Here is a 27563-nt window from a genome sequence, read left to right as displayed (position 1 = left end):
GTGGCGTAAACAGCAAATAGTGGAGTTGAAAAATATACATGAATAAAAGGTCAAAACTCTTCCAGGAAGGAATAAAGTTATCATTTTTAAAAAAATTGTGTAGTTTATGAAAAAGCAAATTAACCTTTTAGAACTTGAAGAATTTGTTCTGACAAAGGTTCAACTTCAAAATTAAGAGGCAGCTACTTCGCCACCAGCAAATCCAAAGAGGCTTCTCCTGGCCATCTCTTTTTATATCTCCAATATAAAAACAAAACATAACTGTAAGCACATCAACAAATCAATATCCCTTGCAAATCAGAGTCTATAGTTCTGGCTTACTCAAGTGACTGTTTATTGGGCGAGATTAGAGGACCAGATGTCAGAGAGTTATGAGTGAGGGCTGCTAGGTTCAAATGTCTTAAGAAAATAAGAGGAGCACGGCTGTTGGATCAGACCAAATGCCCATTTAGTCCAGCATCTTATTTTCACAGTGGCCAACCAGATGCCCCAATGGGACGCACTTAAGCAGGACCTGAGTGCTACAGCACTCTCCCCACCTGCAGTTCTTGATAGCCCATATTCCTTTCCATTTCAAGGCAAGATGTAGCTTCTGGTTTGGATGACATGGTATAAACCTTAGCTACAGCTTATGGTTAGTGAGGAGAGAGAGCTCAACCATGAGTCCAGGTTCAGACAACACACTAAGCTACACATTGGCTTAGTAAACACAGCATAGAAACACAGACTCATGGGACTGCAGAACTGGAAGGGAGCCAAAGGGTATTCTAGTCCAATCTGCAATGCAGCAAAGTGGGGAAGCAAAACTGCTGTGGGAGCCTGCATGTTCACATGTTCCTGAAAAGCGATAGTTTGGCTAAGTGCAGTGGTGGGGAAGAACAAGCATGGGACCAAATGTGGACTTCCAAGCCTCCAAGTCTTAGACTTTCCCCCAGGCTGCACCTCTCACCAGCTCTGCTTCACACGCTCCTTGAGTGTTTCTACCTGGCTGAAATGTGTCCTTGAGCTCTGGTGCTGCCTCTTGTTTGCCTGGATGGAGGCTAGAGGTGTGTAGAAACTAGCATACTATACACAGGTGGGGTGTGTGCGTGTGCGTGGCTTTTTATGTGTTATGTGTGTATGTGAACATTGGTGGCTGTGTTGTATTTAAAACAATTCAGCTGGCATTGAAACATTTCCATGTTGTTACTGTCCCCACCCTCAATTTATAGTTTTATTGTAAGAAGAGGTTAGAAATAACAATTGATATAAAAAACTGAACTTAAAATATAAGTGACAGAGTCTATGAATCTTTGGTCACAGCATTTTGCCAGACATTCACTGACATGGAAATAATATACAGTACAGGATACATCTAGATACTGAGAAGTTCTTCAAAAGGATTCCAGTGAGGTCAGCGGATGTGAGTCACCCAGCTCAGAGCTGACAAATGAAAGTCATCCAAACCACATACCTTAAAAGGGGCCTTGTTTAATTTCACTCCTGGCCAACTTGCATCATTGTGTTAGGATTTCTGCAAGAGGTGTTTGCCTGATTCTGTCATGCCATTGCCATATCCTACTCTCCAGCATTCCACCAATTAAAATCAGGAAGTGCATCTTTCGGTGTCAAGCCAGCTGGGTCCCATCCCCTGTCTCAGTTACCAGCTGCTACTCTTAGAGCAAGCACCGTACCATAGAATCATAGAATCATAGAATCATAGAGTTGGAAGAGACTACAAGGGCCATCGAGTCCAACCCCCTGCCAAGCAGGAAACACCATCAGAGCACTCCTGACATATGGTTGTCAAGCCTCTGCTTAAAGACCTCCAAAGAAGGAGACTCCACCACACTCCTTGGCAGCAAATTCCACTGTCAAACAGCTCTTACTGTCAGGAAGTTCTTCCTAATGTTTAGGTGGAATCTTTTTTCTTGTAGTTTGGAACCATTGCTCCGTGTCCGCTTCTCTGGAGCAGCAGAAAACAACCTTTCTCCCTCCTCTATGTGACATCCTTTTATATATTTGAACATGGCTATCATATCACCCCTTAACCTCCTCTTCTCCAGGCTAAACATGCCCAGCTCCCTTAGCCGTTCTTCATAAGGCATCGTTTCCAGGCCTTTGACCATTTTGGTTGCCCTCCTCTGGACACGTTCCAGTTTGTCCGTGTCCTTCTTGAACTGTGGTGCCCAGAAGTGGACACAGTACTCCAGGTGAGGTCTGACCAGAGCAGAATACAGTGGCACTATTACTTCCCTTGATCTAGATGCAATACTCCTATTGATGCAGCCCAGAATTGCATTGGCATTTTTAGCTGCCGTGTCACAACCTTTGGGCCCAGTGGGGGAGGCCTGGCCTGCACCACTAGCAGCCCTCCTCCCCCTCCATGGGCTCCAACTCAGAGTCCTTCTTTCACATGAAAGATGTGCGTCTTTTGGTGTTGAACTCTTGCAGGAGCCTGCAGACTCATGCAAGAGCTTGGCACCAAAAACAGGACATCCAATCAGAAGCTGGGATGGCTTTTTTAATTCTTGGTTACATCGGCATGCCATATTGAAAATCAATCTTTACTCTTTTATAAATAGATTATTTTCATGTGAACCACAATGGGGAAATGCAGTATTAAATCTTTAATAGCCCTGCTTACAGCATACTGATGTGCCGCCACATTTTTGTACCCATGAATGTACCCTCCTTGTTTTAACAGTCTTTATTTTGTAAAGGCGTTGGCCTGGATTTAGCCATGTGATCTTGACAAGGGTCATATGTTGCCCACCAAGTGGTGGGACACCCACAACTGTGAGAAGACCTGATTTCTTGCTTGAGGCCCCTGCTATGCTTCTTGTCACTGTGGCTTCCCAATCATTGAGCGCTTTCAGGCTTCTGCCGTCAAGTGGATTCTTCCTGTTCTGCTGGTCACATAACAGGCTCTTTTGAGAGGCTGCCTTTGATTCTGTTTCCAATGTCCTTGTGTGCTTCCCCCTCCCACTTCTAACATCCTTTGGATGAAAACTATAGCACTAAACTGAAAACTATAGCAGTCCAATGCTGCATTGTGGCCCCATGCATTGAGTATGTACCTTCCTTCCTAGGAAAGATGCCTTATTCTAGGTGAGATTATTTACCCACAAAGCCTGTTACTAACTCTGATTAACAGCAGCTCCTCAGGTTCTTGGCTAGGGGTCTTCCCCATTACCTGTCAGCTGAGCTTTTTAACAGGGCATGTTTGGATTGAATGTGGGTCTTCTGCATGCAAAGCAGCTGTGCTACTGTTGCAATTCTGTCTATCTGTGTATTTTAGTGGAACCCAAAGATCTACCAACAAACCAGAGACACCAGGCCTGCACTATGGTGTAAAGTGCTTTTAACTGGGGCTTTGAAAAGAAAAGAAAAAGGCATCATGATTGGGTTTGTTTTGATGCCTCAGTTTACATGGGAATTCCTATCCGATGCTTGGAATAGAGCATGAATTCAGAACATATGACACAAAGGAGGCTTAAGGCTGTATAAAATCAAATTATTTTTATTTATTTTTGGTTAATAATTACAATACATTTTTGAATATATAAAGAGAGCAGGTGTTTTGGTTTCCCCCCAGTGCATTCTTCAGACAGACAGGGTCTGGTCTCACTGTACATTCTGTAGTGTTTGGAGCAGAATGGGACATTTGCTTATTTGCTTGCTCTGCCATCTCATTATTTGGGTCACAGGCATTTGTTAATGGTACTGACAACTCAGGAACAATGGGAAAATGGGGCAGTAGAAAAAACAAACCCAAGACTATGGGAGTTTCTGCTCAGTGCGGTTCCTGATAAAAAGTCTTCCCACAACCAAGGCCCAGAGATTTAAGGATGTATAAAGAGCCCTTTTGGATCAGCATTCTGTTCTCACAGTGGCCAATGGTAAGCTTGCAAGCAGGAGATGGTTCCAACAGCACTCTCCCTGCTTGTGATTCCCAGCAAATGTCTCTCTCTGTCTCTGTGTCTTTCTCAACCGAGAGGCAGAAGGCCAAAGAAATATAGGGCAGGAAATATGGTGATTATTGCTTTTGTCAGTGCAGCAGATAACGACATATAATTAGAGCAGGACGAGTAATATATTTCTGAAAGAATCATCTCACTGTAAGAATAGGTTGTGGCTATGAACAAATGTCTTTTCTGAAGCTGCTGATTATGGTATAAAGGGAGAGAAAACCAGGGCTGACTGAAGACATTTTGCTGCCTGAAGGGAAGCATGTGTCAGTGTCTCGCCCATTTCCAGGTACAAAAGCTGTCTAGACTGCCAGCTGAATTCTTAACTTCAACACTAGTGCCGGGACAAACTCCATAGGCAGCAGGCAGGTGGTGCAGGTCAGCCACATGGTACACAGTTTTGTGTGCCCCTCAGTGTCATTCTACCTAATGGTGGAGCCGGCCCCGGATACAAAACAGGTTAATAATACTATCTTCTCTGGTAATGTAGGATTGCTAAAGGAGTGAAAAAAGATAAGGTCTGGCTTGAAACAAAGAGAGACAGGTTTGTACTGATTAACATTGAACATATCTGAGGTTTGTCAGGTCACAAAGGTAGGTGGCTGAGTATCTTCTGAAGTCACAAAATATTCCCTGAGTAGTCTTAAGATACCAAAATATACACTTCTATTGGGCAACTGGCTCCTCTTTTTGTCCTGCAATCGAGATCAGCCTCACATGGGAACAAGATCAGTTATGCCTCTCTTCCCCTTTGATCCAAACACCACAAGATTCACATAGCTCCCTGTTTTCTGAAAGAAGCCAGGTAGCATTAAAAATAAAACAAAGATGCCCCCCAAATGATAAGGAAGGTGGGGAAGTGGGTGGTGTTTGGCAAAATTGGCAGTAATTGTGGAACTGGGGAGATTCTCATAAACTGGGGCCTGTCCTGCAAGCGTTAGTGACATTTTCAGTAAACCCACGGAAAGCTCTTTTTCCAGGGGATTTCCTGCTCTTTGGTACTACATAATAATTATACACGTTGCTACATAAATGAAAGTCTATATAGAACTGCGTTTACAGATTAAACACAATGAGCAAGAGCCTGCAGAAGTCAAACATATTGGTAGCACCTTTGGGGAGAAAAGAGGTTATGCAAAGGAAAGGCTCACCTCTACCAGTGAGATCAGGTGCTTTGCTTCTGCAGGATTATATCTATCTCATATAGCAGCTTAATTGGAAACACACACACATAGTAATTAAATTAAGGGAATGGGAAGATAAGGGCAGAAAAAATATTAGTAAATAAAATACAAGTAATACAGGTTCATTTTTAGGTAGTACACAGGCTGGTTAAAACAAAAACAGTGAGGAAGTCTATGAACCCAAAGTCAGAACCATTCCTGCCAAGAAGCTAGGCACTGAGTCCAGATGGGGTGCTTCTTGCTTTGGGAAGAGCCATACTACACAAATTCTTCAATTCCATATTAGTTCAATGAAGGCCTCTTTGGGTTTCAGATCCAGAACAAGAGGTGAATTAGGCAACCTGCCTGCAAGAAGATAAGGGTCACACCTACTCTCATGCCATAAGGCCCTTTTTGCATCTCCCTTTCTCAGTTTCCAATTAGCTGAATTTAGGGAGAACACAAACATGCACCTCTCTTGCTACGTCTCTGCTCAGTGCCGCCTTTTTGTACACCTGAGATGCTGAATGCAGCAGGCCTTGAGAAAGCTGAAAGTTCTTCTGCTGGTCCTGAAACCAGTTTTCAGAGACCCTGTTAGAAGGTTATGTGTTTGTCAGAGTTTCAGGATTGGGGGCTTGGGCAAAAGGGTTAAGGGCACTTCTTCCACTGCTCTGCCTCTGAGGAAAGGGCCACAAGGATCCTTGAGTCAAGCAAAGCAAGAATCCACAGCACAGTGCCATTCTCTGGATTTATTAGAGTGGCTGGTTGCATCTTCCCATACTCCTTCAATACTAGTGTGGAATGAGCAGATAATCTGACTTCCAAGGAGGTACAACACCAGCATGGGTATCTCCCCAAAGAGAGCTGCATGTTAACATTAACTGGAACGGTGTGTGTGTGTGTGTGTGTGTGGTGGGGGAAGGACATCACAGAGAAATGGCAACTACACCTTTCTGGGAGCCATACAATGATTTTCAGGACCACAGTATGGTGCAGATGCCCTGGGGTGGTTGTGCAGCCAACACACCTCTTTGTGGGGAGCAGGAACAAGGTGGAAGTAGCCACAATCTCCACAGCATTCATATTACACAGCCAAAGAAAGCATGTTATTGATCAGAATATGCAAGATAGTGACTGGAATACAACCCCCCCACCTTAAATAGCCATCTCTCCTCTCTTCCTCTCAAGGAAACGTTTTTGCTGCTCATCAAGGCATACTGTTTTCTTTTTTGGAGCCATTGTCTGAAAAATCCCTACCAGAATCAAATAGATTTTCTTTCCAAACACCTTTTAAGAGGATGCTTTTAAAGTCACAGCTTCACAGGGTCACGGGCTTGCCTTCCAGCTTGACCTAGCCTGGCTCAAAAACACCTGAGGCATATTTTCTCTTTATGTTTTTCCAATACTGTTGGATCTATTGAACCTCATTACCCTAGATGGCTAAAGGTCTTTTTGGTCCCTGCTGAATGACTAACATTAATTGCCAAGAAAGTTTTCGCACCCATTTCTTTCTGTAATAGATTTTGAGGAAAGTGGAGCTAATGGCCAATCTACAGGCCAGGGAAAAGGATGTTATGTAATGGTCATTTTCTCCTCCAAGGGAGATTTCTGTGAAGAAGGGGCTGGGATGGGGCCTGGGATCTGTAATGGAGAATTATCCCACACCCTTCCTAAACTATAATTTCCAGGGCTCTTTGGGGGAAGTCATGACAGTTACATAGTTATAATTGTCAGACTTTTCATTGGGAGAAAGAGGGAAGGGAAGTTTGCTCTGGAAAAGAATGAGCTCATCTAATTATTCCCTTATTAGCTTTTATTTATTAGGAACAAAGGACATTGGCTGTCAAAATAAAAATTAATCCCACCCCAGCCCTGTTTTGCAGTGCAAGCTAATTGTAATCTGATGTGGACTGGGGAAGGGGTGGGATTCTGGCAGATGTCAATATGGTAATGATAATAAGGAACCAAAAATGAGGAAAAGAGAAATTCTTATTTCTACCTGAAACTGTGAGAGAAGCGATCCCTGAAGAATATGCCCCTGTTAACAGAACCAGAATTTTCAGTGTATATCCCAAAGCTTTGAGAAAGAAGCCCCACAGAATGACAATGCAATGGGTACAACTGCATTTTTTCTTCTTTAAACAAATTTGCTGTGCGGAAGGTTAGAAAATAAGAGCTAGATCAGCAGAAATATACCCTTTAAGACATCTGCTCTTCAAAGGACTTCTGTCTGCTTTGGGGGTTTAATACCTTGGACAGATGGACCTGGATAAGAGTGTGATCTCTTATCCCCTTTTTTGTGCGAAAAAACCACCCCACTGGTTCTATTAAGCAGGCAGCAAAAATAGGAAGCCTGATGAATATACTGTATGGTCAAAGATGTGTAAAATGAAGAAGATCAGCCCTGAGCCAGTTACACTGGAGGAGCAGAGTACTGAATCACTGAGTTGTAGTCAGGAGGTGGGCTGTGGCACTCCAGGGTGGGATCGACTGGCAGGAGAACATACTGTTCCTGGACGGCATCGTTCACCTGTGTTGCCGACAGGTACTTCACAGCCTCGCGCTCGTTCTCCGAGAATACAGACTCTTTGCTCTTGTTGATGGCTTTTCTCCTGTGGGAGGAAAAATGATTGAAAATTCAGCAAAAATGTCCTCACAAAAACAAACCAGCACTTTCATACACATTTTTCATAACATTTTTTGTTGGACTACTACATTGCAAAATCCAGTGAGGCGTGGATTAAGAAGGATAGCTGTGCTTTGGTTTATAGATTATTTATGGAAGTGGGAATTAGGAAGGTTCACATTAAAATGCAAACCAAACCAAGTCTCTCCTCCATCCCTACCCTTAAGACATAAAATATTTGTGTTCTGAATAATGGTATAGTGGGTTAAAGTGTCACACTAAGACCAAGGCGTCCCAGGTTCAAACATACTTGGCTATGAAGTTCACTGGGTTTTCAGCATAACCTACTTCCCAGGGTTGAGGCTGTGAGGATAAAAGATGGATGGTGAGACCCTTACACATTGCCATGAGCTACTTGAAGGAAAGGTGATATATAACGTAATGAATGAATAAATTAATCTCATATCTTTCTCCTTCCTGGCCCCACATCAGCTCGAACCATTGTGTGCTGCAGAGAATTCTGGGACGTGCCACACTTGGTTCACCAAGGACACTGGCTCAGCCTGTGGGTTTGAGTGTTGTCTCATGTGAATTCAAACCATAGTTTGCAGCACAGAAGAGGTTGTGGCAGTTGGTGGTTGGGACACGCTGCTACCAAATCACAGGTACAGTAGCATCCTAGATTTCTCCTGTGAGCACCTGTTGTTTTGACTGCTCTAACATCCTGGGAAGTGCTGTCCAAAGGCAAAGGTATTATCTGTATAGTAGTATTATTTTATGGTGTCTGCCTAGAACACAGGTGGAAAACCACTCTGAGTGGAACACTAGGAACATAAGAAGCTGCCTCATATTCAGTCAGAGTTCTACATGGGCTCCGAACTGCCTATACTGACTGGTAGTGGCTATCCAGGGTTTTAGGCAGGAGTGTGTCCTAGCTGTACCTGGAGATGGGAGATGCCTGGGACTGAACCTGGGAACTTCTGCATGCAGGTCTATGCTCTACCATTTAGCTAAATAAGGTCTGTAAGATCCTTGCTCCTGGGAAGGGAGACATTTGAGGCAAAGACTGTTAACTATGAAAGGCTTTAAAAGAGTATTGGACAAATTCATGGAGGAAAAGGCCATCAATGGCTGCTAGCATGATGGCACCTCTACTGGTGGAGGTAGGGTGCCTCTGAATACCAGTTGCTGAAAATTGCAGATTATTTATTTATTTTCTATATTGTTTAATATATTAAAAAATCTCTAAGCAGTGTACAAAAAACTGAAGCAACAGCAGACAACTTAAAAAATTACAAAAACACACAGTTAAACATAAAAATGTTTCATTAACATGAAGGTAAAGGTAAAGGGACCCCTGAGCATTAGGTCCAGTCGTGCCCGACTCTGGGGTTGCGGCGCTCATCTCGCTTTATTCGCTGAGGGAGCCGGCGTACAGCTTCCGGGTCATGTGGTCAGCATGACAAAGCCGCTTCTGGCGAACCAGAGCAGCGCACGGAAACGCCGTTTACTTTCCCGCCAGAGCGGTACCTATTTATCTACTTGCACTTTGACGTGCTTTCGAACTGCTAGGTTGGCAGGAGTCATTAACATGAAGTTTCTAATATATGTTAATCAATATAAATTCATTTTCCTTCTGGCACACACCCTCCCTCTCAGCTTCCAGGCTCTCACCCAAGGTCCAAACAAACTCTCAGCTCACCCACAAAAGTCGCACGACGAGAAGAGTTTCTGTAAAGAGCAGGCATCACGCTACTCTCCCACTCTAGACTTGTTTTTTATGGGCAGGCCCAAGGTGAATGGCACTTCCTTAGGTTGCCCATAGCTGAGTCCTATTCAGCTGCACTCTCCACACCCAGTACCAGGTGCAGCAGGTTTTCTGAGTTTCCCATGGGGCTCAGAGGATGGGAAGAGGACCCTCTGTCCTTCACCCTCTGTTCTCTCCTCCTCCTCTAGCTGCTTTTGCACTCAGGTTCTGCTTACAGACTGCCCATTGAAGCATCTGGTTGGCCATTGTGAGAAAAGGATGTCAGACTAGGTAAGCCTTTGGTTTGATCTCTTATGTTCTTATGATAATCATAGGCATGTTTGTATCCTTGCATGCAGTTGGCTGCTCCCCTCTCTTTGTTAAACTCTTCCTGTGAAAATATTGCTATTCATCTATTTCTCACCCACACACCCTGCCATTGGTAACCCCTGATGTTTCTTCTCAGCAGCTTTTATAATTTACCAGGTATTAAACTAGTCAATGGGGATGGAGAAAAACACAAAAATATCTGGGTAACTTGGCCCTTGGCCTGGGCAAGTCTTGCAGTGCCCAATAAAAGAAGTGTTATTAAGGCTTAGCCTGGCCACACAATGAGACTCTCTGAGCTCTGTCAGCTCCCAGTATGTAGGAAGAAGGGAGCTTGCATTTCTGGTTCATCCCAGCCACCATGTCAAATCTGGGAATGACACTGTCTGTCAGCTAATGTTTAAAGCGAGCCTCTCAAACAATGACATTTAATATTTGCTCCCAAGTCAGAGGGATGACAAGTTTGGTCAGAGGCAAGGAGTGTGGTTAACTATCTCTGGCAGATTTGAAATGCAATTACCATCCTAGAAAATACTCATTTCACCCAAGCTGCATACCCTGAAATTAAGACAACTCTTCAGCCTTTGTTTCCCAACCCTTAATAACTTTCTGTATTTACTGAGATTTCATTTTGTTCTTCCCCTGCTCAGCAACTGACCCAATCTTGAGATGCTGCCAGTGTTGTTTACATGAATTTAGATGCACATTTTGTTTTCCCATTGAAGTTCTGGAAGCCCCCTTTGCATCTCCTTTCCTACTAGGAGGACCAAAGCCATGTGGTATAACACCTGCTCTGCATGAAGGGATGGGAACATCCCCTGTCTGAAACCCAGGGAAGCTACAGTCATTCAGTGTGGACAATACTGAGCTAGTTGGACCAATCGTCTATTCTTTTCAAGTGTTCCTCATCTATAAAGCAAAGGTGAGGTTATTTTTTCTCCATAGTCAATTGTTCCAGCCATTTTTCCCTATTCTTGGCTGATGTTGTTCTTGTAGCTGGAAATGGAGAAAAGTGGATAGTGCAAGATTGTGAGGAGGTTAAGGTGTGGGAGGAGGAAGCACTTAGCATTTAGCAGTTCTTTTATTTTTAAAGCAAAACCCTGATTTATATGTAAATAAGGCAGAGACATTATGGTGGCCTCATAGGTCTGGAATAGTGGCTCCAAAACCCTATGAATGAGAATGCTGGAGCTCGTGCATACTTTCTTAGGAGCAAGGTGCACTATGTTCAATTGAGCTTACACCCAAATAAGGTTGCCTAGGATTGCAGGCTTAATAGATTTTCCCATTCATTAAAAATTCTGTACACAAGGAGCAGCAGCCCTCAAAGAAAGACATCCCAATCAATTTGCTGTTTGCAGCAAGTTATACCTTGCATCTGAGTCCTGTAACAATTGCGGTAATTGAGCTGCAGGGGCTTATAATGGGCTTTATGGCTTTTTATAGGTGTTTAATGAGGCTTTATTTTTATTTTTTTGCAGGGCAAGCATGTTTAAGGCCCTTAATGGATTTAATAATGGTTGTAAGTTGAATTAGAATTTGCAGTAGTGAATGTGGTTGTTGAAACAATGGATATTTTCCCCACAATCTGCTTCTTGGGACAATTAATGGGATGTAAAGGTTTAAGGCCTGGAACATGCTCTCAGTCTGTATTAACATGCTAGAAACAGGTGGTACAAACACTGAAAATTCTAGCGATGCCAGATGGATGCTCAGGTTGTCTCCCCTGATTTTAGTCAGATTAATTTTGGGGGATACTAATTTGGCATTCAGTGAGCACCTAGATTACCAGAGAAACTTTGCTATTTTAATAAACATCAGCAAAGGACCATGTACCAGGTCAGACTATTGGTCCATCTAGTTTAGTTTATGTAATAATATAATATAATATAATATAATATAATATAATATAATATAATATAATATAATATAATATAATATAAAATATAATATAATTAATAATAATAATTTATTATTTATATCCCGTCCATCTGGCTGAGTTTCCCCAGCCACTCTGTTAATTAACACAAGTGTTAATGGTAGGCAAAATGTAGATCAAGAACTACTGATAGATGTCTGGGTGATTTGCAGTACAGCAAGGGTTTCTGACTCCCATTTGTTTATGGATGACAACTAAAAAAGCCATATTCCCCCCCCCCCCCAATGTAAAAAAGCCTGGGAGAAAAACCAGGAGCAGATTTTTGCATAAAGTTGCCGAGAGTTCAGTTCTGGAACTGAAAACAAATCCTTGATCTGAGCATGTGCTCAGAATTTCAGCTAATTGCAGTTTGTGAATTGAGGGGTTCTAGTAAAAAGCAAAGTTTATTCCACAAGCCTGAGCTCTTTCCACTTCTGGGTTACACTGGCTATGTGTACACTGGGTTACACTGGGCAATGGCTATGCAAGGTTTCAGTTAGGGGTCTTTCTCAACCCTACCTGCAGATGCTGGGGAGTGAACCTGGAATCTACTCGGCACAGAGTGTGTGTGCTGTAGCAGTGAGCTATGGTCCCTGAGGCAAGTCCCTTAGCTTCAATGTAGGATTCGGACAACCAGTTGGAGCCCCATCAGAAACTGTTAATGATTATTATTTGCCCCCTAACACTTTAGATTGGAACAGGAAGGCCTGCCACATTTGAGGAGGGTTGTTCGATTTGATTTTGCCAGGAGAAATGCGTCTGAGGCAAAGGCAGTATCCTTGCTGGAATGCTTTGGCATTCTGATGCCTGAAGCACCTCAGCTATGCCCTACTTGGGGAATATCTTGGTTCTCAGCTAAATCGTTAGGTCTAATTATTTCTGAGCTTAATTGGGTATGACAAAAACAAGGCAGAGCCAAGACTTCAATGTATATCAAATAATGGTTTGCTGAAGGAATTCAGAGGAGTATGATGACCAAGGTGGTTCTGCCCTGCTGCAGATGTAAACTTGAGGTTTACCGCACTGCTACAGGCCTGTTCAGACGAGAGTGGTGCACAAATTGCCAAATGAAAATCCTCCATACTGCTTGAGGGCACAGAAATGTTGGGGGCTATTTCACAAAATTTTCCCAGGAGGGGAAAAGAGAATGTATCCATGGGAAGGGGAGGAAGGGCAGCATATAAATTTTCTCTAAGAACATAAGAAGAGCTTGCTGGATCAGGCCAATGGCCCATCTAGTCCAGAATCCTGTTATCACAGTGGCCAACCAGGTGCCTGTGGGAAACCTGCGTGCAGGATCAGAGCGCAAGAGCCCTGGAAGCAGCCATCAATAGCCCTCTCCTCTCTGTGTGTATTACATGTCAGCCTGCTTCAGCCTTGGAAAATTTATCTAGGGATAGAGAAGAAATTCTCCAACAGTTTCTCAGGGCTGCAGTCAATCATTTCTGGTGATACATATAGTGAATGTTTGGTGGGAAAGGTCAGGACTGGACCTGCTCCCTTACATTGCCTGCCACCCATTCACTGGAAAGGCTGAAAACAGCCACATAATGTGGGTTCTCAGTGCCTGGGGAGTACAAGTACGCCAGGGTGCAGAGGTGGCTGTGCCAGCTGAAGCCCTCACTGCCGACTGAGCTGGTCTGAGCCAAAGGTGAGTGAGGCGAGGGAAGGAGAAAGAGGCTCGAAGCTGCCCTGTGATGAGGACAGAACTGAGGGCCATGGTGCCCCATTCACAGAAGTGGCTGCCCGTGCCTCTTGCCTCTGTGGGCGGTGCCAGCGGCGCCCCTTCACTGGCCACAAGGGAAAGGAGGCACTGCTGCTGCCCAGCCCTGAAGGCTCAGCCTGGGTGCAGGTTGGCAAGTGAGGGAGCCTGATTGCGCCCCCTTACGCCCTTTTAAAAATCTGCACCCAGGGCCATGGGCCCCCTGGCCTTCCCCATGCTACGCCCCTTGCTGAAAACAGCTCACTTTTCAGGGAAAACGGATTCAGATCTTCCTTCCATTCATTTGATATATCTCTGGAGGGAAGATATAAGACTCACACCCAACTCATATTCAGCTTGTCTCTTTGGATGTTGTTTCTGTTTTCTTAACACCTGACACAGAATACAGTCATTGTTTGTCCAACAGGATTCCCAGTCCCAGAGTTTTGTATTTGTCTTCCCTAAACTCTCCAAATTCTTCACTTAAGCATTGCCAATTCCACCGCCGCCTCCACCCTTTCAACTCAGCAAATGCAAGTCAAATAAACAGCTAGATTTGGCGGGGGGTGGAAAGAGGACGGGAGCCTCAAGAGCCACCCTGGTTTGGAAAACACACTAAGCCTTCCGTGGGGCTTGTAGAAGTAAAGCAGGACTGTTTGTAATAGGTCCAGAATAAATGTTTTTGATAAGAAGAGAGATATCGTTAACAAGGGCGACATACTGATTCCCAGACAGCCTCAGCAAGCCATGGAGAAGGGAAGAGCTGATATTCAGAGCCGCTTTTTCTAAGTTTGTGGGTAGATGCAAAGCTGTATTTTTCTCAGGGCTTAACTAGGTGTTGGCTTTCGATGACATGGAATGATCCTCATAAATATATGAAATAAACTTTAGAAGTGCAGTTATTTAGTCAACTGAGGCTGAAACCTTATGCACCAAGGATGGGGAACTTACTCCAGCCCAAGGGCCACATTTCCTTCCAAGCAACCTTCCAGGGGCCACATGCTAATGGTCAAGGCCAGAGATAGGAGTGGGCAGAGACACAAATGTGAATTTTACTTTCGTACTGTAGGCTACTGTCTACACACACTGCCATACCCAGCTCTATTGTCCAGGGTAGAAAGAGGCATTATTAGAGTTCAAACACACATTCCAGCCAGTCAGAAAGAGGAGCGTTACCTTGGCAGAAGGGGTGCCACTAGGTGTGTGGTCTGGGGAGAGTCCTGAGGGTCAGATAAAGAGGTATGGAGGGCCAAATTTGGCCCCCAAACCTGAGATTCCTCATTCCCGCTATACACACCAGGACCAGCCCTACCACAGGCAGTGATGTGTATGGGGTGTGGATGGTGGTGCTGATATGCTGGAGAACAGAGCTTTTATGTGCTGTGAAGCTCTGAGGTGAGGTCAATGGTGCTTTACTATCACCAATTAAGGAAAACTAAAATGTGATAAATGTGTAGGTGAATATACAAGATGAACTGAGGTAGGTGTGAGGTTGGAAGGTTGAGAGAGAGTGCTTTGAGTGCTGGAAGTGAGCAATGATTGGACAGAATATTTGAAAGGGAGTTTGAATACTGATGGGAGGGCAGTCGAGAGTGTTTGGGTGGTGGCAGGGTTAGTTTGATAAGGTAGGGTCAGCATTGTGACTAGATTTTGTTTTCTATGAATCACTGTCACCATATGCTTTTGTACACTGAGTTATCAAAACCCCTTTTTGTTGTATCATGCACACATCCTCTTGACTGGCTATGTTAGAGGTGGGAAATAGTCAGATATTTGGTATTTCTGGTGGCAGCAGAAACAATGAGTTATAAAGATAGCTCTCAGAAACCCAGGTCAGGACTGTACATCTTCTTAAGATAGAGAAAGTGGTACAGACGAGCTGAAGTAAATATAAGGCGGCACAACAGTAAGTACCATTGAAATAATGTTCTGGGTATATATGTACAGATTTGCACTACTAATCATTTATTTGTTTGATTACTAGCAGCCTCATATATGGCATTGTTTGGAAATTTCAAGAAACAAAAAAATCAGTGCAGTCTTGACAGGTTTAGTCAGCTTTCTTGATTCAAAATTATGTCCAAACATAAGCAAAAATGTGCTCCTTGATCTCATGAACCATCATTCAGAATTTGGTTAAAATCAGGGAAGTTTTGAAAGGTTCATCTTGATTCACACTGTTGTCTAATCGTATCCAAACATAGATGAAAGCTGCTCCTTGATCTAACCAAAATTAGAACTATGCAAATTTGGTTATATCGTAAGAGGTGTCCAAGTGCATAGCAAAAAACAAAAAACAAAAAAACTTTCCGAATTACATAGCAGAGACCATCCAATCCAATTCAAATCTACTCAAAAACCAGTCTCGCTGAGTTCAATGGGGCTTACATCCAGGCTAAGTGGGTATAGGACTGCAATGTAAATCATTTATACTAAGTTTAAAAAGTCACAAATGGGGATCAGGGCCAGTGATATGGCCCTTTCCCCTCTTTCTATACAAGACCCCAGACATGAATAATGAATGAATACAACTTGTATTTCATCACAAACCAATTCTTGGATATATTAGTTTATGAAAGGATGCCAATGGCTACATTTGCATGTAAAGCTAAGTGTGGTTTGTTTAAAGCATGGTTTGTTTGATAAACCACAAGTCAGCTCACAGATGACGTAACAAGCCATAGTTTGTTTCTTCAAAGCTTGGTTTGTTGGTTTGCCTCATGAGAGTGTTTGTGGTGGGGTGGCCAAACAAACCATGGTTAAGTAAGGATTTGGACATAATACTAAAACGTAGTTAAAACAAGCCATGGTTCATAAGCCAACAACAAAACCATTCCTATATATCACAAATTTTGCAGAAAATAAACCATGGCTACTCTGCTGGGTTGAGTTTGCACATCCAAACAAACCACAGTTATCCCAAATAAACCATGGATAAGCACACCAGGCCAGTATCAACTAATATGTATTCATCCAGGGGTACTTACGCCAGAGCCATGATTCCATAAGGCCAAGAACGAATCTCCAATCTCTTCCGGCTTTTCATTTCATCCAAAGTCAGCACCATCCCGCTATCTGACTCGCATTCCTAAAGAAGGAAAAAAACACAAAAGCTTTAGCTTCTTCTAACTGAGGGCTGTACAGCTCCTTCAAGCTCAAAATACAATCTGGAGGGAGGGTTGGATTCATAGCAAATGCAGCCTGGCAGTGGCAGAAAAAGCAGAAGGAAGTGAATCCAACACCAGCTGTTCAATTTTTGAACCATTCCAAGCAGAGTTCCACCCCTCTAGAATTTTTGTAATGCAAACAGCTTTTCTTCCCTTAGTGATGACACCATCAGAACCACAGGAGGCTTCACAAGCCTTGTTTATGGAGGGTCCATTAAGCACATGGTTAGGGAACCACCAAATATTGAGGCCTGGCTTCTCTAACCTGGTGCCCTCCAGATGTCTGGACTACAGTTCCCATCAGTCCCAGCCAGCAAAGCCAGGCAATGCAGAATTCCCATGATTAGGTTTTCCAGCTTGCTTGCTTTATTTTATTTTTAAACTAATTGGGAGATCTGCATAATTCCTGTGAAGATTGAAGTAGTAGGTAAGGTTTTTTTAGGTTTTGGATCGACTCTTTCAGGTCATTTCCCCAAAGTAAATCAACACATCCCAAGCACCAGTTGGCACCACGAAGGGAAAAATACCAGTGCGTAAGGTGCCAAGCCCATCATATTCAAAGGAGCCATGTGGGGATGTTAATTGGTAAAAGAGAAAACGAGTGAGAGAGATCCTGATCACAGGTGTCCTGTGTCACATTTCTAGTTTGGCCCTAAATGCTTCTGTCAAAAGTCAGTCCCTTGTCCAAGGAGCATAGGTAAAGGTAAAGGGACACCTGACCATTAGGTCCAGTCGTGGCCGACTCTGGGGTTGCGGCGCTCATCTCGCTTTATTGGCCAAGGGAGCTGGCGTACAGCTTCTGGGTCATGTGGCCAGCATGACTAAGCCACTTCTGGCGAACCAGAGCAGTGCACGGAAACGCCGTTTACCTTCCCGTCGGAGCGGTACCTATTTATCTACTTGAACTTTGATGTGCTTTCAAACTGCTAGGTTGGCAGGAGCAGGGACCGAGCAAAGGGAGCTCACCACACCACAGGGATTTGAACCGCTGACCTTTTGATCGGCATACTTAACCACAAAGCAAGCTGTTTTATACTGACTCAATACCATTGGCCTATATCATTCTGCCTTGTCTACATCAGACACAAGACTCTCCAGATGTGGAATCCAACTCTCATCATCCTTGATCACTGGAGAGGATGAGTGGGGCTGATGAGAGTTGTGGTTCATAACATCTAGAGGGTACCACGTTGGCTATCCCTAGTCTACACAGACCAATTGCTTTTTTCAGGATTTCTGGTTTTTTTTGGGGGGGGCATTACCAGCACTACTTAGAGATGCCATATTGAACTTGGGACATTCTGCGTACAAAGCATAGCCCTTTCCCCACATAGTCTTGTAGTTCATATAAGTGACTGTAATGAGTTTTGTGACACAACAACATTTCTGAGCTGCTGAAACCATGCGTATTTCTTTGCACATGTGTACAGGATGACATATGGAGACACCTGTCAACATAAACGGCACATCTGTGAGACTGCAGCTCAGCTGGGAACCCACCAGTGACCCCTTATGTATCCATGCATTCATTCAGTGAATTGATCTGAGATGGGAGGGGGGGTCTTATGAATGAGAGGAAAGCTAGGTTTAAATACTTCCACGGAGAAAGCATTTCTTCAGAATGGTAGTGCCCCACTGGTTTTAAGACAGATCTACTCATGTGATTAGAGAGCCCACTCTCTATTTTAAATTCAAGGATATTCTTGGCAGAGAAATGGCTTAACCTCCCCATTCTCAGCCACCTGGCTTACAGCTGGCTGCAGTTTCATTTATAATGCTGGCACTCTGCAGTTAGCCTGTAAATTATTTCCTCTCTTAGTTTTATGAAGATAATGCTGGGGTGAGGGGAAGAGGCAAGTTTTAAAAACCATATAAAATTAACGTACACAGATGGTATAGTGAGGGTGGCTAATTATATAAAAAGCAAAGATGCTTTTCTTTGATTCATTTGGCTTTCCCATGTATTAAATCCTGGGTATGTTTAGCAAGAGGGATTTCTCTGGGGGGGGGGGTGTTACTGTTTAAAGCAGGAGTGGGAAAACTTTTCCAGTCCAAGGGCCACATTCCATTGTGAACAACCTTTGGAGGGGCCACATGCTAGTGGCTGAGGCAGAACTGGGTCCAATCAATAGACGTAATTCTTACCTTTGCACAGTAAGCTACATTCCAGCCATGCAAAAGCCAAAGCTTTCTATACCCCCCTCCCACTTATCTCTATCCAAGCAATCAAAAAGCATTATCACACATTACAACCAAGCAAAAGCAGGAGCAGGGATGCCAAGAGGGGGTGAACTGGGGAGCATCCTGAGGGCCAAATAGGGAGACCTAGCCCAGAGGTTTCCCATCTCTGTTTTAAAGCCTGTTATGAAAGAGTTGGGTAGCTGTGGATAGAGGCTAATTAGTGTCACTTCCATTTAGGTGAGGTCCCCACAAGCCAAAACTGCTTCTATTTCTTTAACAGATAGTGATGGGCACCAACTTGGATGGCTTTAAAAGAGGATTAGACAGATTCATACAGGACAAGGCTATCAGCAGCTACCAGCCACAAGGCTGATGCTCTGCGTCCACAGTCAGAGGTGAAATTCCTCTAAATACCAGTTTCTGAGAGTCACAGGTGGGAAGAGTGCTGTTGCATCTGGATCCTTCTTTTGTGCTTCCCACAACACTTGTTTGGCCACTGTGAGAAAAGGAGGGGGTCCTTGTCCTGATCCAGCACGGTTTTTCTTATTACTTTCATTTGCCAAGGAAGGGCAATTGGTTAGCGGGTACCTTATCAAAATTTGTATCTTATTTACTGCAGCGGCTATAATTATGGTTTTCCACTGCTTGTATGGTTTTGACAAGTTCAATATATTCTTTACAGTTGCAATGAGAGAAATAAAAACATGTGTTCAGGCTGCAATGGCAATCAGAATGATCTCAATTTTTTTTGCTGGCTGTACAGAGGGCCAAATGACAAATGACTTTTATACTGACAGTTCTGCCTTGGGCGCAGGGTTTCCCTTACACACACTTGACCACACAAAGGGTAGCGGGGACATTAACCCCCCTTTGCTCCCTGTGCCTGCAATCTGTGTTGCAAAATATGCCCAGGAAGGCGTCTGTCTCTGATCTTCCTGTTCAGGTTTTCTATGCATTGCAGAGCACTGGAGGGCAGCATCCAACAAAGTGTCAGAAACTGACCCCGGCAAAACACATTTCTACGTATTCTGGCCCTGGAAGACCTGAAGTTGCTGTGATCAGGATGGTCACTTTTTAATTTAATTTATTATTATTAAAAATTACTTGCACACTGCAATCCTAACCAAGAAAGAAAATAAGACACCAACTTGGATGGCTTTGAAATGGGAATAACAAATTCATGGGTGATAGGGCTATCAATGGGTACTAACTGTGCTGGTTATGTTCCACTGTCAGAGGCAGCATGTTTCTGAATACTAGCTGCTAGAAACTGCAGAAGCAGAGAGTGCTGTTACTCTCTGTTCCCGCTTGTGGGCATCCTGTGAAAGCCCCCCTGGCCTGACTCAGCAGGCTCTTATGACAGCTTATGAACTGATAAATGCATCTCCTCTACTACTCTCTTCTAAGGACACTGTGAATTATAAAATAATTCATTATGAAAAAACATGATGAAGAGCAATGACTATTTATATGCACACAACACACAGGCAGATATATTTGTAACAGGTGCGTTACTAAATTATGATACAGGAAGCCACTTCCAACTAGGCCAGTACTGTCAGCAAGGGAAGAGTTATCAAGCCTCCTATCTCCCACACTATGGTCTGAATTGCCCCCCCCACACACTGACAATTTTGTGTTCAGAAAGTCCCAAGCCTTCAGCTAATGACACACAGATGTAGCTAATGCAACATCAGCAGTAGAGCATCTGCTTTGCATGCAGAAGGTCTCAGGCTTAAACCCACCAAGTCAAGATAGGGGCTGGGGAAGACACTTTGCTAGAGAGCTTCTGCCAATCCGTGTGCAGGCCCCACAGACAGTACTGACCTAGATGATGACTCCTGCCTTGCCTGCAACAGTCGCCTGTCTAATTTTGACTGGTAACCAATTCCAGAGAGCTGGAGCTGCAACACTAAAAGCTCAATTTCTAGTACAGGCTAAGCACACTTCTGGGGCATATGGTACTCTCCAAAGTGCCCGATCCGAGGAGTGCAGTTGCTGGGCAGGAATATAGTGGGCAAGGTGGTCCCATAGATATCCTGGTCCCAAGTTGTTTAGCACTTCACATGTTAAAAACAGGTTTATTGGCTCTCATCCAGCTGTGGCCAGACACTAGTCCAGAGGCTGCATGGCTACTCCTGATTTGGATGTTATGGAGATACAGAGCTGCATGCCATCAGCATACTGATGACACTTTCCTCCACTTCCCTAATGACCATTCTCAAAAGCTTCATATAGATGATAAATAGCACTGGGGACAGAATGGTACCCCATAACATAAATACCAACTGGCCAATGAACAGTCCTGCAGGTGGGACTGTAACTGCTGTTAAACACTAATCTCACAGGAGGATGTTGTGGTTGGAGGTATCAAAAGCTGAGAAAATATCAGGCAAAAGAAGCAAGGTTGTAGTCCCCTTGTCCCTCTCCTGAGAGAGGGATCATCCACCAGGGTGACCAAGGCTGACTCGGTGTCAAAACCAAGTCTGAAACCAGATTGAAATGGGTTTGGACAATAAGTTTCATCCAAGAATGCCTAGAGCTGCCCTGCCACAGCCCTTTCAATCACCTTCCCAAGAAATGTTGTTATTAGCAACCCTGATGATGTTTAGGTGCCTACTAAAGACATGTTTGTTTAGTAAGGCTATCCCAGGGATGTAACTCAGTCATTTATGTAAAATCACTTTTATAGTTGATGAAATAGTTTGGTTGTTTCTAGAGTTTGTGTGGCTGGTTTTATCACTTTAGAGTTTGCCGTATCAATTTCACTAGAGCTTGTGTTATATGCTTTATGGTGCAAAGCAGTCTCTAAATTTAACCACATAGCAGCCAATAGGGTGGAGTAGAGCTGCTCTCCCCAGGCCAGTGTCACTGCAGTTTGCTTAGATGGGCTGGGGCAGGACGGTGACAAGCAGAAGCAATGCAGTGCTCCTGCTCCTGCATCATCCAGAGCCTCAGGTCTTATTCACACTTGTCTTTTGCTCCACTCTTTCTAGGCAGGTCTGCACTGAAAAGCTTTGTGTTTGAGTGCCCACCCCCCCCTCGTGGAGCTTTCCCTGTGAAAACCTGCTCCTTAAAGCTGAATCGGAGCTAATGTCAATCTACAGAAAACCCGAACTGATATTTGCTCTGATTCAGCTTTAAAGAGCAGGTTTCCACAGGCATGGCTCCAGGACAAAAAGCCCAACACCACCTGCTGGAAAGAGCAGGGCAATAGGTAAATGTGGTTAAGTCTTCAATCATATAGGCAACCTGTGCTCATCTAGGAATTATGCAGGGGTGTGGGTGGTGCTGTGGTCTAAACCACAGAGCCTAGGGCTTGCCAATGAAGGTTGGTGGTTCGAATCCCCGTGACGGGGTGAGCTCCCATTGCTCGGTCCCTGTTCCTGCCAACCTAGCAGTTTGAAAGCACATCAAAGTGCAGGTAGATAAATAGGTACCGCTCCAGTGGGAAGGGAAACGGCATTTCCGTGCGCTCCTCTGGTTTCGCCAGAAGCGGCTTAGTCATACTGGCCACATGACCCGGAAGCTGTCTGCAGACAAACATCAGCTCCCTCGGCCAGTAAAGCAAGATGAGCTCCACAACCTCAGAGTCGTTCGCAACTGGGCTTAACTATCAGGGGTCCTTTACCTTTACCACAAGGGCAACACCCCCACCACACCAGTCACTACTGGTAACATATGGCAATCCCAAATGTATGATGCAATATCACTGCACTTCTGAGTGTTCCCACTCCAGTTCCAGGGAAGAGGTGCAAGGAAACTCAGAACACAATGATGTCACACCTCACATTTCTGTATTGCTAGATGCTTCTCGGGAAGAGAGAAGGGGAAGAGGTAAGGCTGCAGTATCTGGTGGTAGCTGTACAAACTCCATAACATCTGACTCTTGCCTACAACTACTCTGCTTTCTATCCAGAGTTTGGTAATGATTTTGGGAGTCTTCTTATTGATTTCAGCCAGTCTGATAGCAAGACTGTTTTCTCTTAAGGACAATCCAGTTCGATGAACACTAAAAATAACACAAGCAAAGGGAGAAAAGAGCCTAAGCCTGCACTTTGAACCTTCCCAAGCAACTCTTTGAATCAAGCATACTGAATTATTTTGACTTGTTGCACTGATACTAATCCTCATGTAAGTCATCTAATGGACTGGCGCGAGGGCTTGGCTGGGCAAGAGTCCCAAAGCAATTCAGAGCTCATTAGCAGCACCATTATTTTAAAATGTCACCTTGATCTAAAAGCAAAGACAGATGTTACCATTAAAGTGTTTCAGTTAAAAACTATCTCTCTTTATGAAGCAGCTTGCAGAACAAAATGAGAAAAGATAGATGTCACCAATGAGAAAAGATGCAAGCTCTTGTTTGGAAATTGATAGGTATTCATAACTATAGATGCCAAATAGTGAAAGAAACCTAACAGCCATTCAGTTCAGGGATGGCCAGCTTGTTGGGTCTCTCTCCCCCATCACATGCTATTTCAACAGGCTTCTGTTTTAACGTTGCCTTTTTGGCAATGACACCAACTGAGAGGCTCACCTCTGCCCACAATAATGTACTTTCAGCAAAGACTTGTTTAAGAATCCAAGAAGGAGCCCTGCTGGATCACACCATCTAGTCCAGCTTTTGTCATCATAGTAGCCAACCAGATGCCAATGAGAAGCCTGTAATGGGACATGAGCATAATGCTCTCTTGCCATTTGAGAATCCTAGCAACTGGTGTCCAGAGGTACACTGCTACCAACAGTGGAGGTGGATTGCAGTCATCATGGCTAGTAGCCAATGGATAGTCTTGCACACTGCTCAGGCTTGCATCCTGGGGAGATCACTTCAGTTCTGCTAGTGCAGTGGTTTGACTTTACCTCCAGAGGCACACACCATTGTCTCTTGAAACAGATGGATGCTGACAAAAAAGTGGGCAGCGGGATAGAGAAGTGTTTCTACCCTGACGTTCTGGTGGATGGTTCAGTGCTGCTTTCCAAGAGAGAGACTGGGAGGAGCAAGGAAGCACAGAGATGCATTGTGGGGAAGAAAGCATTTGGCCCAAGCTTACCTCATGCAATCTTTTTTCTTTCTTCACTGACACCTCATCAAATGTTTTCACACTGAGTGGCCGATTCTTGGGGTTAATACTGAAAACAAGGAGAATGAGAGATTCAGTCATGGACTTTCAGTTCTTTATTGTGTGGTGGAAAGATGAAAACAACAGCTGCTTTCAGGCACATGTGTACTGAATCGTTTTTGTTGAGCCACAACACAATCACAACACAAGGAGAATGCTGGAGCTGGTCCCCCAAAACTTAGGACTCACCTGTGCAGTTGCTGTGTGGCCTCAACAAAGTTGTTCTAGCACCTAGCCTCAGTTGCATGGAATATGGAAATAACAGCCACCAGCCCAAAAAATAGTTTGGAGGTAAAATTAGAAAGAAAGAAAAAATCTCCACAGCCTACCCTCTCTTTTTCAGGTTTCTGTAATGCTCTAAATTAAAATTAAAATGCAGGTCCCTTCAATGAATGGATAGAAGATATGTACAAACTCACAACACATGAAAAAATTGCCTATAAACATAGACTTCCCATGGACAAATTTAATGATATTTGGAATTAATTTCTATAAATGCTGTATTAGGTTAAATGTAGGTTAACTACAATAACAATCTTGTAATGTTTATAAGTTCTGTTCTTGTTTCGTATTGTATATGGTTGTTATCTTCCCCCCCGTTTTCGCTTTCCCTCCTTTTTTCACGTTTTATTTTATCCTGTGCACTTAACAATTACATACACATTACTTTTTATATTTCAATATTTATATTTCACTTAACAATTACATACACATTACTTTTTATATTTCAATAAAGAATATAAATATATTAACAAACAAGCAAACAAAGGTGTCAAAAAACAGAACCCAGAACAGGGCTATGCAGGTAACATGATTATGAATACAGGAGAATGATACATTATGGAGGATGAAGGAAATAACCAGCAAATGGCATGACTGCTATGGAAGGGGCAAAAATGACCCCTCCAGAAAACCAAGTCAGCAGGGGAGAGGGGAGGCTCTACCATCCACTGTATTCCTGAACATATCGCTTTATTGTCTCCTACATCAGGGTCAGGAACCTCAGGCCTAATAGCCAAATGTGGTCTTCCAACTCTCTCTATTCTCTATTCCCTTAGGATTCTCCCCTGGCTGCACCTCTCACTAGTCTTGCTCTGGCCTGAAAAAGGTTCTCCATCTGCACCTTGCCATCTTCTTTAAGAAGAAATACAATTGTTGCCAAGAGATGCATTGCTGTCCCCCTAACTCACAGCCATGTCCTCCTGCAATGGAGCCACTGCCTCTGCTTGCCTGTGATAATGATGCCTTTTTGCTGGTAAAGATATATAGATGCTGTATTATCTATTTGCTGAGATTCTGCAGGCTACCCTGGACCTCTTACATGAATCCGTTTCCGTCCCGGAACAGCAAACAAACCACTGGCTTTACCCTCCTGTTAGCAAAAGCTTAGAAACAGCAGCAGCCTTCTCCCAAACCCCAAAGAGAAGGAAGAATCATTATGATTATTTTACAAAATCCTTACTAGGCTTCCAGTGTACTCCAGCGATGAAAACCCTTCTTCACATTCTCTTCAAGGATGCTGATTTTGGGTTTGGAATCTCCATCTGGGCACAATGTAATGTTCAGTGGGATGTAGTCTTTCCCATCCTACATATTTCATAATCAAGAAGAAAACAAGGGATTCATTTTTCTTACTTGGCTTCAGACATTAGTGACTGTCACATTCTGCTGAGTTGGTTTCTAGCAGGTTGCCTATCCCAGAAACCCTCTGGAGTTTTGCGTCTTTCTTTCATTTTTCTATGAAACTACTGTGAATGTATTGGCAATGCAGCAGCATGATTAGGGTTTAGGGCTTTTGACTAGCCTCTCGTCTCTGAGGTGATCTAAGGCTACCTAGAGAGCTGAGATTTAGTTTTGGGTCTCCCAGCTCAAAGCCTTGATCAGGAAGACAAAAATAACGAATTTGACACTTACTTTCAGTAGCTAAAAAGATTTGCTCATCTCTGTCATTTGGCATTTCCTATAACAATTTTCAAGGCAAATATTAGCAGAACTGGAGCACCCTCTTGCACATTTTAATGTTATGCCCTCAGTTCTCCTTGATGGAAGATTTAAGGAGTTATCTTATATTAACAGGTTATGTCCCTGTGGTTCAGACCTAAATGATACAGTAATCTATGTTTCATTGTTTTGCAATTTTAACAACACCAAATAGTTGATCAATCCACTGATCACTTTGAATCTTGGAAGACTGATGGAAATGTTTATCTTCTTCTTTCTGATACCAATAAGTTAATTACAGAAACGGTAGTTCAATTTCTGCTAAGTGCAATTATGATACATGTAAAAGTATTTTCCAAATAAATAAAATCTTTTTCCCAAAAACCACACACAAACCCTGCCCTGAGATATTTGAAAAGTCTGCAGTTCTATTATGGTATGTTTTTTTGTGTGTGTGTGAAATCTGGATCAATAAAATGAGTAGTGATCACTTATATATCTATTTATTTAGGTAATTTATCCATTGCCACATACTTTGAAAATGGCTCTAAGGGGTTTACAGCATTCTAAAAAAAAAAATCATCAAAAATACAAAACATATTTTGAAAAGTTCATGTTATAAAGCAGCACAGAAGAATTAAATAACATCTTCCCAAACATCATTATATAAATCTAAAAGAACTAACATAGTACCGTATTTTTTGCACCATAGGACACACTTTCCCCCTCCTAAATAGCAAGGGAAAATGTGTGTGCATCCTATGGAGCGAATGCAGGGGGGAGGCAGGCGGGAAAAGCCCCCAAGAGCCGCACACAAGCTTCATGCGCTCTTGCGGGCTTTTCCCCAGGAGGGAGAAGGGACTGACTGGCCTCATCACTCCCTTCTCCCTCCTCGGGGAAAAGCCCCCAAGAGCGGCGCCCCCTTTAAAGGCTGCGCGGCTCCTGCGGGCTTTTCTACAAGGTGGGGGAATCCCCCCACCTCCCAGAAAAGCCAGGAGAAGCCGCGCAGCCCCTTTAAAGAGCGTGAGGCTTCTGCGGGAGGTGGGGGAAGCTGCAGTAGATTCCCTCCTCCCGGGCTCCCTTTGAAGCGGCAATGTGGGAGGGGAGCAGCTTACACTCCTGTAAGCAGCTCCTCTCCTACTTTCCTGCTTCAAAGCAATCACGGAGGAGGGAAGGAAAGGGACCATGGATCCTCCGCTGCTGACGGCTGCAGCGGATTCCCTCCTCCGTGATTGCTTTGAAGCAGCAAAGTGGGAAGGGAGCAGCTTACACTCGTGTCAGCAGCTCCTCTCCCACTTTCCTGCTTCAAAGTGGAGGGAATCTACTGCAATTGCGAGCAGAGGATCCATGGCTCCTCTTCCTTCCCTCAAAGCAGGGTGCGGGGGTGCAGGGGGGAAAGACGGCAGGAAATAGATGCCGGGCAGGAAGACACAACCACACTTTGACCACTGAAAGTCCACCCCAGCCTCCCCAGATTTCCACTGAGACGGCCAGGCTAATCTCGATGGCCATAAGTCTGGCTCAGCATTATTAACTGGACTTGGATAAGCCGTGGTTCCCCTTCCTACCCTCCTCTGAGGCTCGATTTAAAGCAGCAAAGCGGACAGGAGCCGCCCACATTGCTGCTTTAAATAGTTTAGTGCAACATTTTATTCAGAATATTTTTTTCCGTATTTTCCTCCTCTAAAAACTAGGTGCGCCCTATGGTCAGGTGCGCCCTA

The 27563-nt window shown here is 43.8% G+C and overlaps 1 protein-coding gene across 4 annotated transcripts in view; it reads right to left on the bottom strand.

Moving 5' to 3' along the window:
* Positions 1-3482: 3482 nt before the first annotated feature.
* Positions 3483-27563, bottom strand: part of LOC309333435 (vascular endothelial growth factor receptor kdr-like) — a 198271-nt gene continuing 174190 nt past the window's right edge. For all 4 annotated transcript variants that reach the window (XM_081846914.1, XM_081846915.1, XM_081846917.1 and 1 more), the window contains 4 exons: positions 25364-25488; positions 23833-23911; positions 16421-16521; positions 3483-7725 (listed from right to left, as the gene is read on the bottom strand). In XM_081846914.1, the coding sequence (XP_081703040.1) occupies positions 7527-7725; positions 16421-16521; positions 23833-23911; positions 25364-25488 (504 nt within the window). In that variant the 3' untranslated portion in view covers positions 3483-7526. The remainder of the gene's footprint in view (positions 7726-16420; positions 16522-23832; positions 23912-25363; positions 25489-27563) is intronic.

The sequence above is a fragment of the Podarcis erhardii genome (genome assembly GCF_964252035.2).
Source record: "Podarcis erhardii genome assembly, chromosome: Z".
In the NCBI taxonomy this organism is placed as follows: Eukaryota; Metazoa; Chordata; class Lepidosauria; order Squamata; family Lacertidae; genus Podarcis; species Podarcis erhardii.
This window is presented reverse-complemented; position numbering and strand designations above follow the sequence as displayed.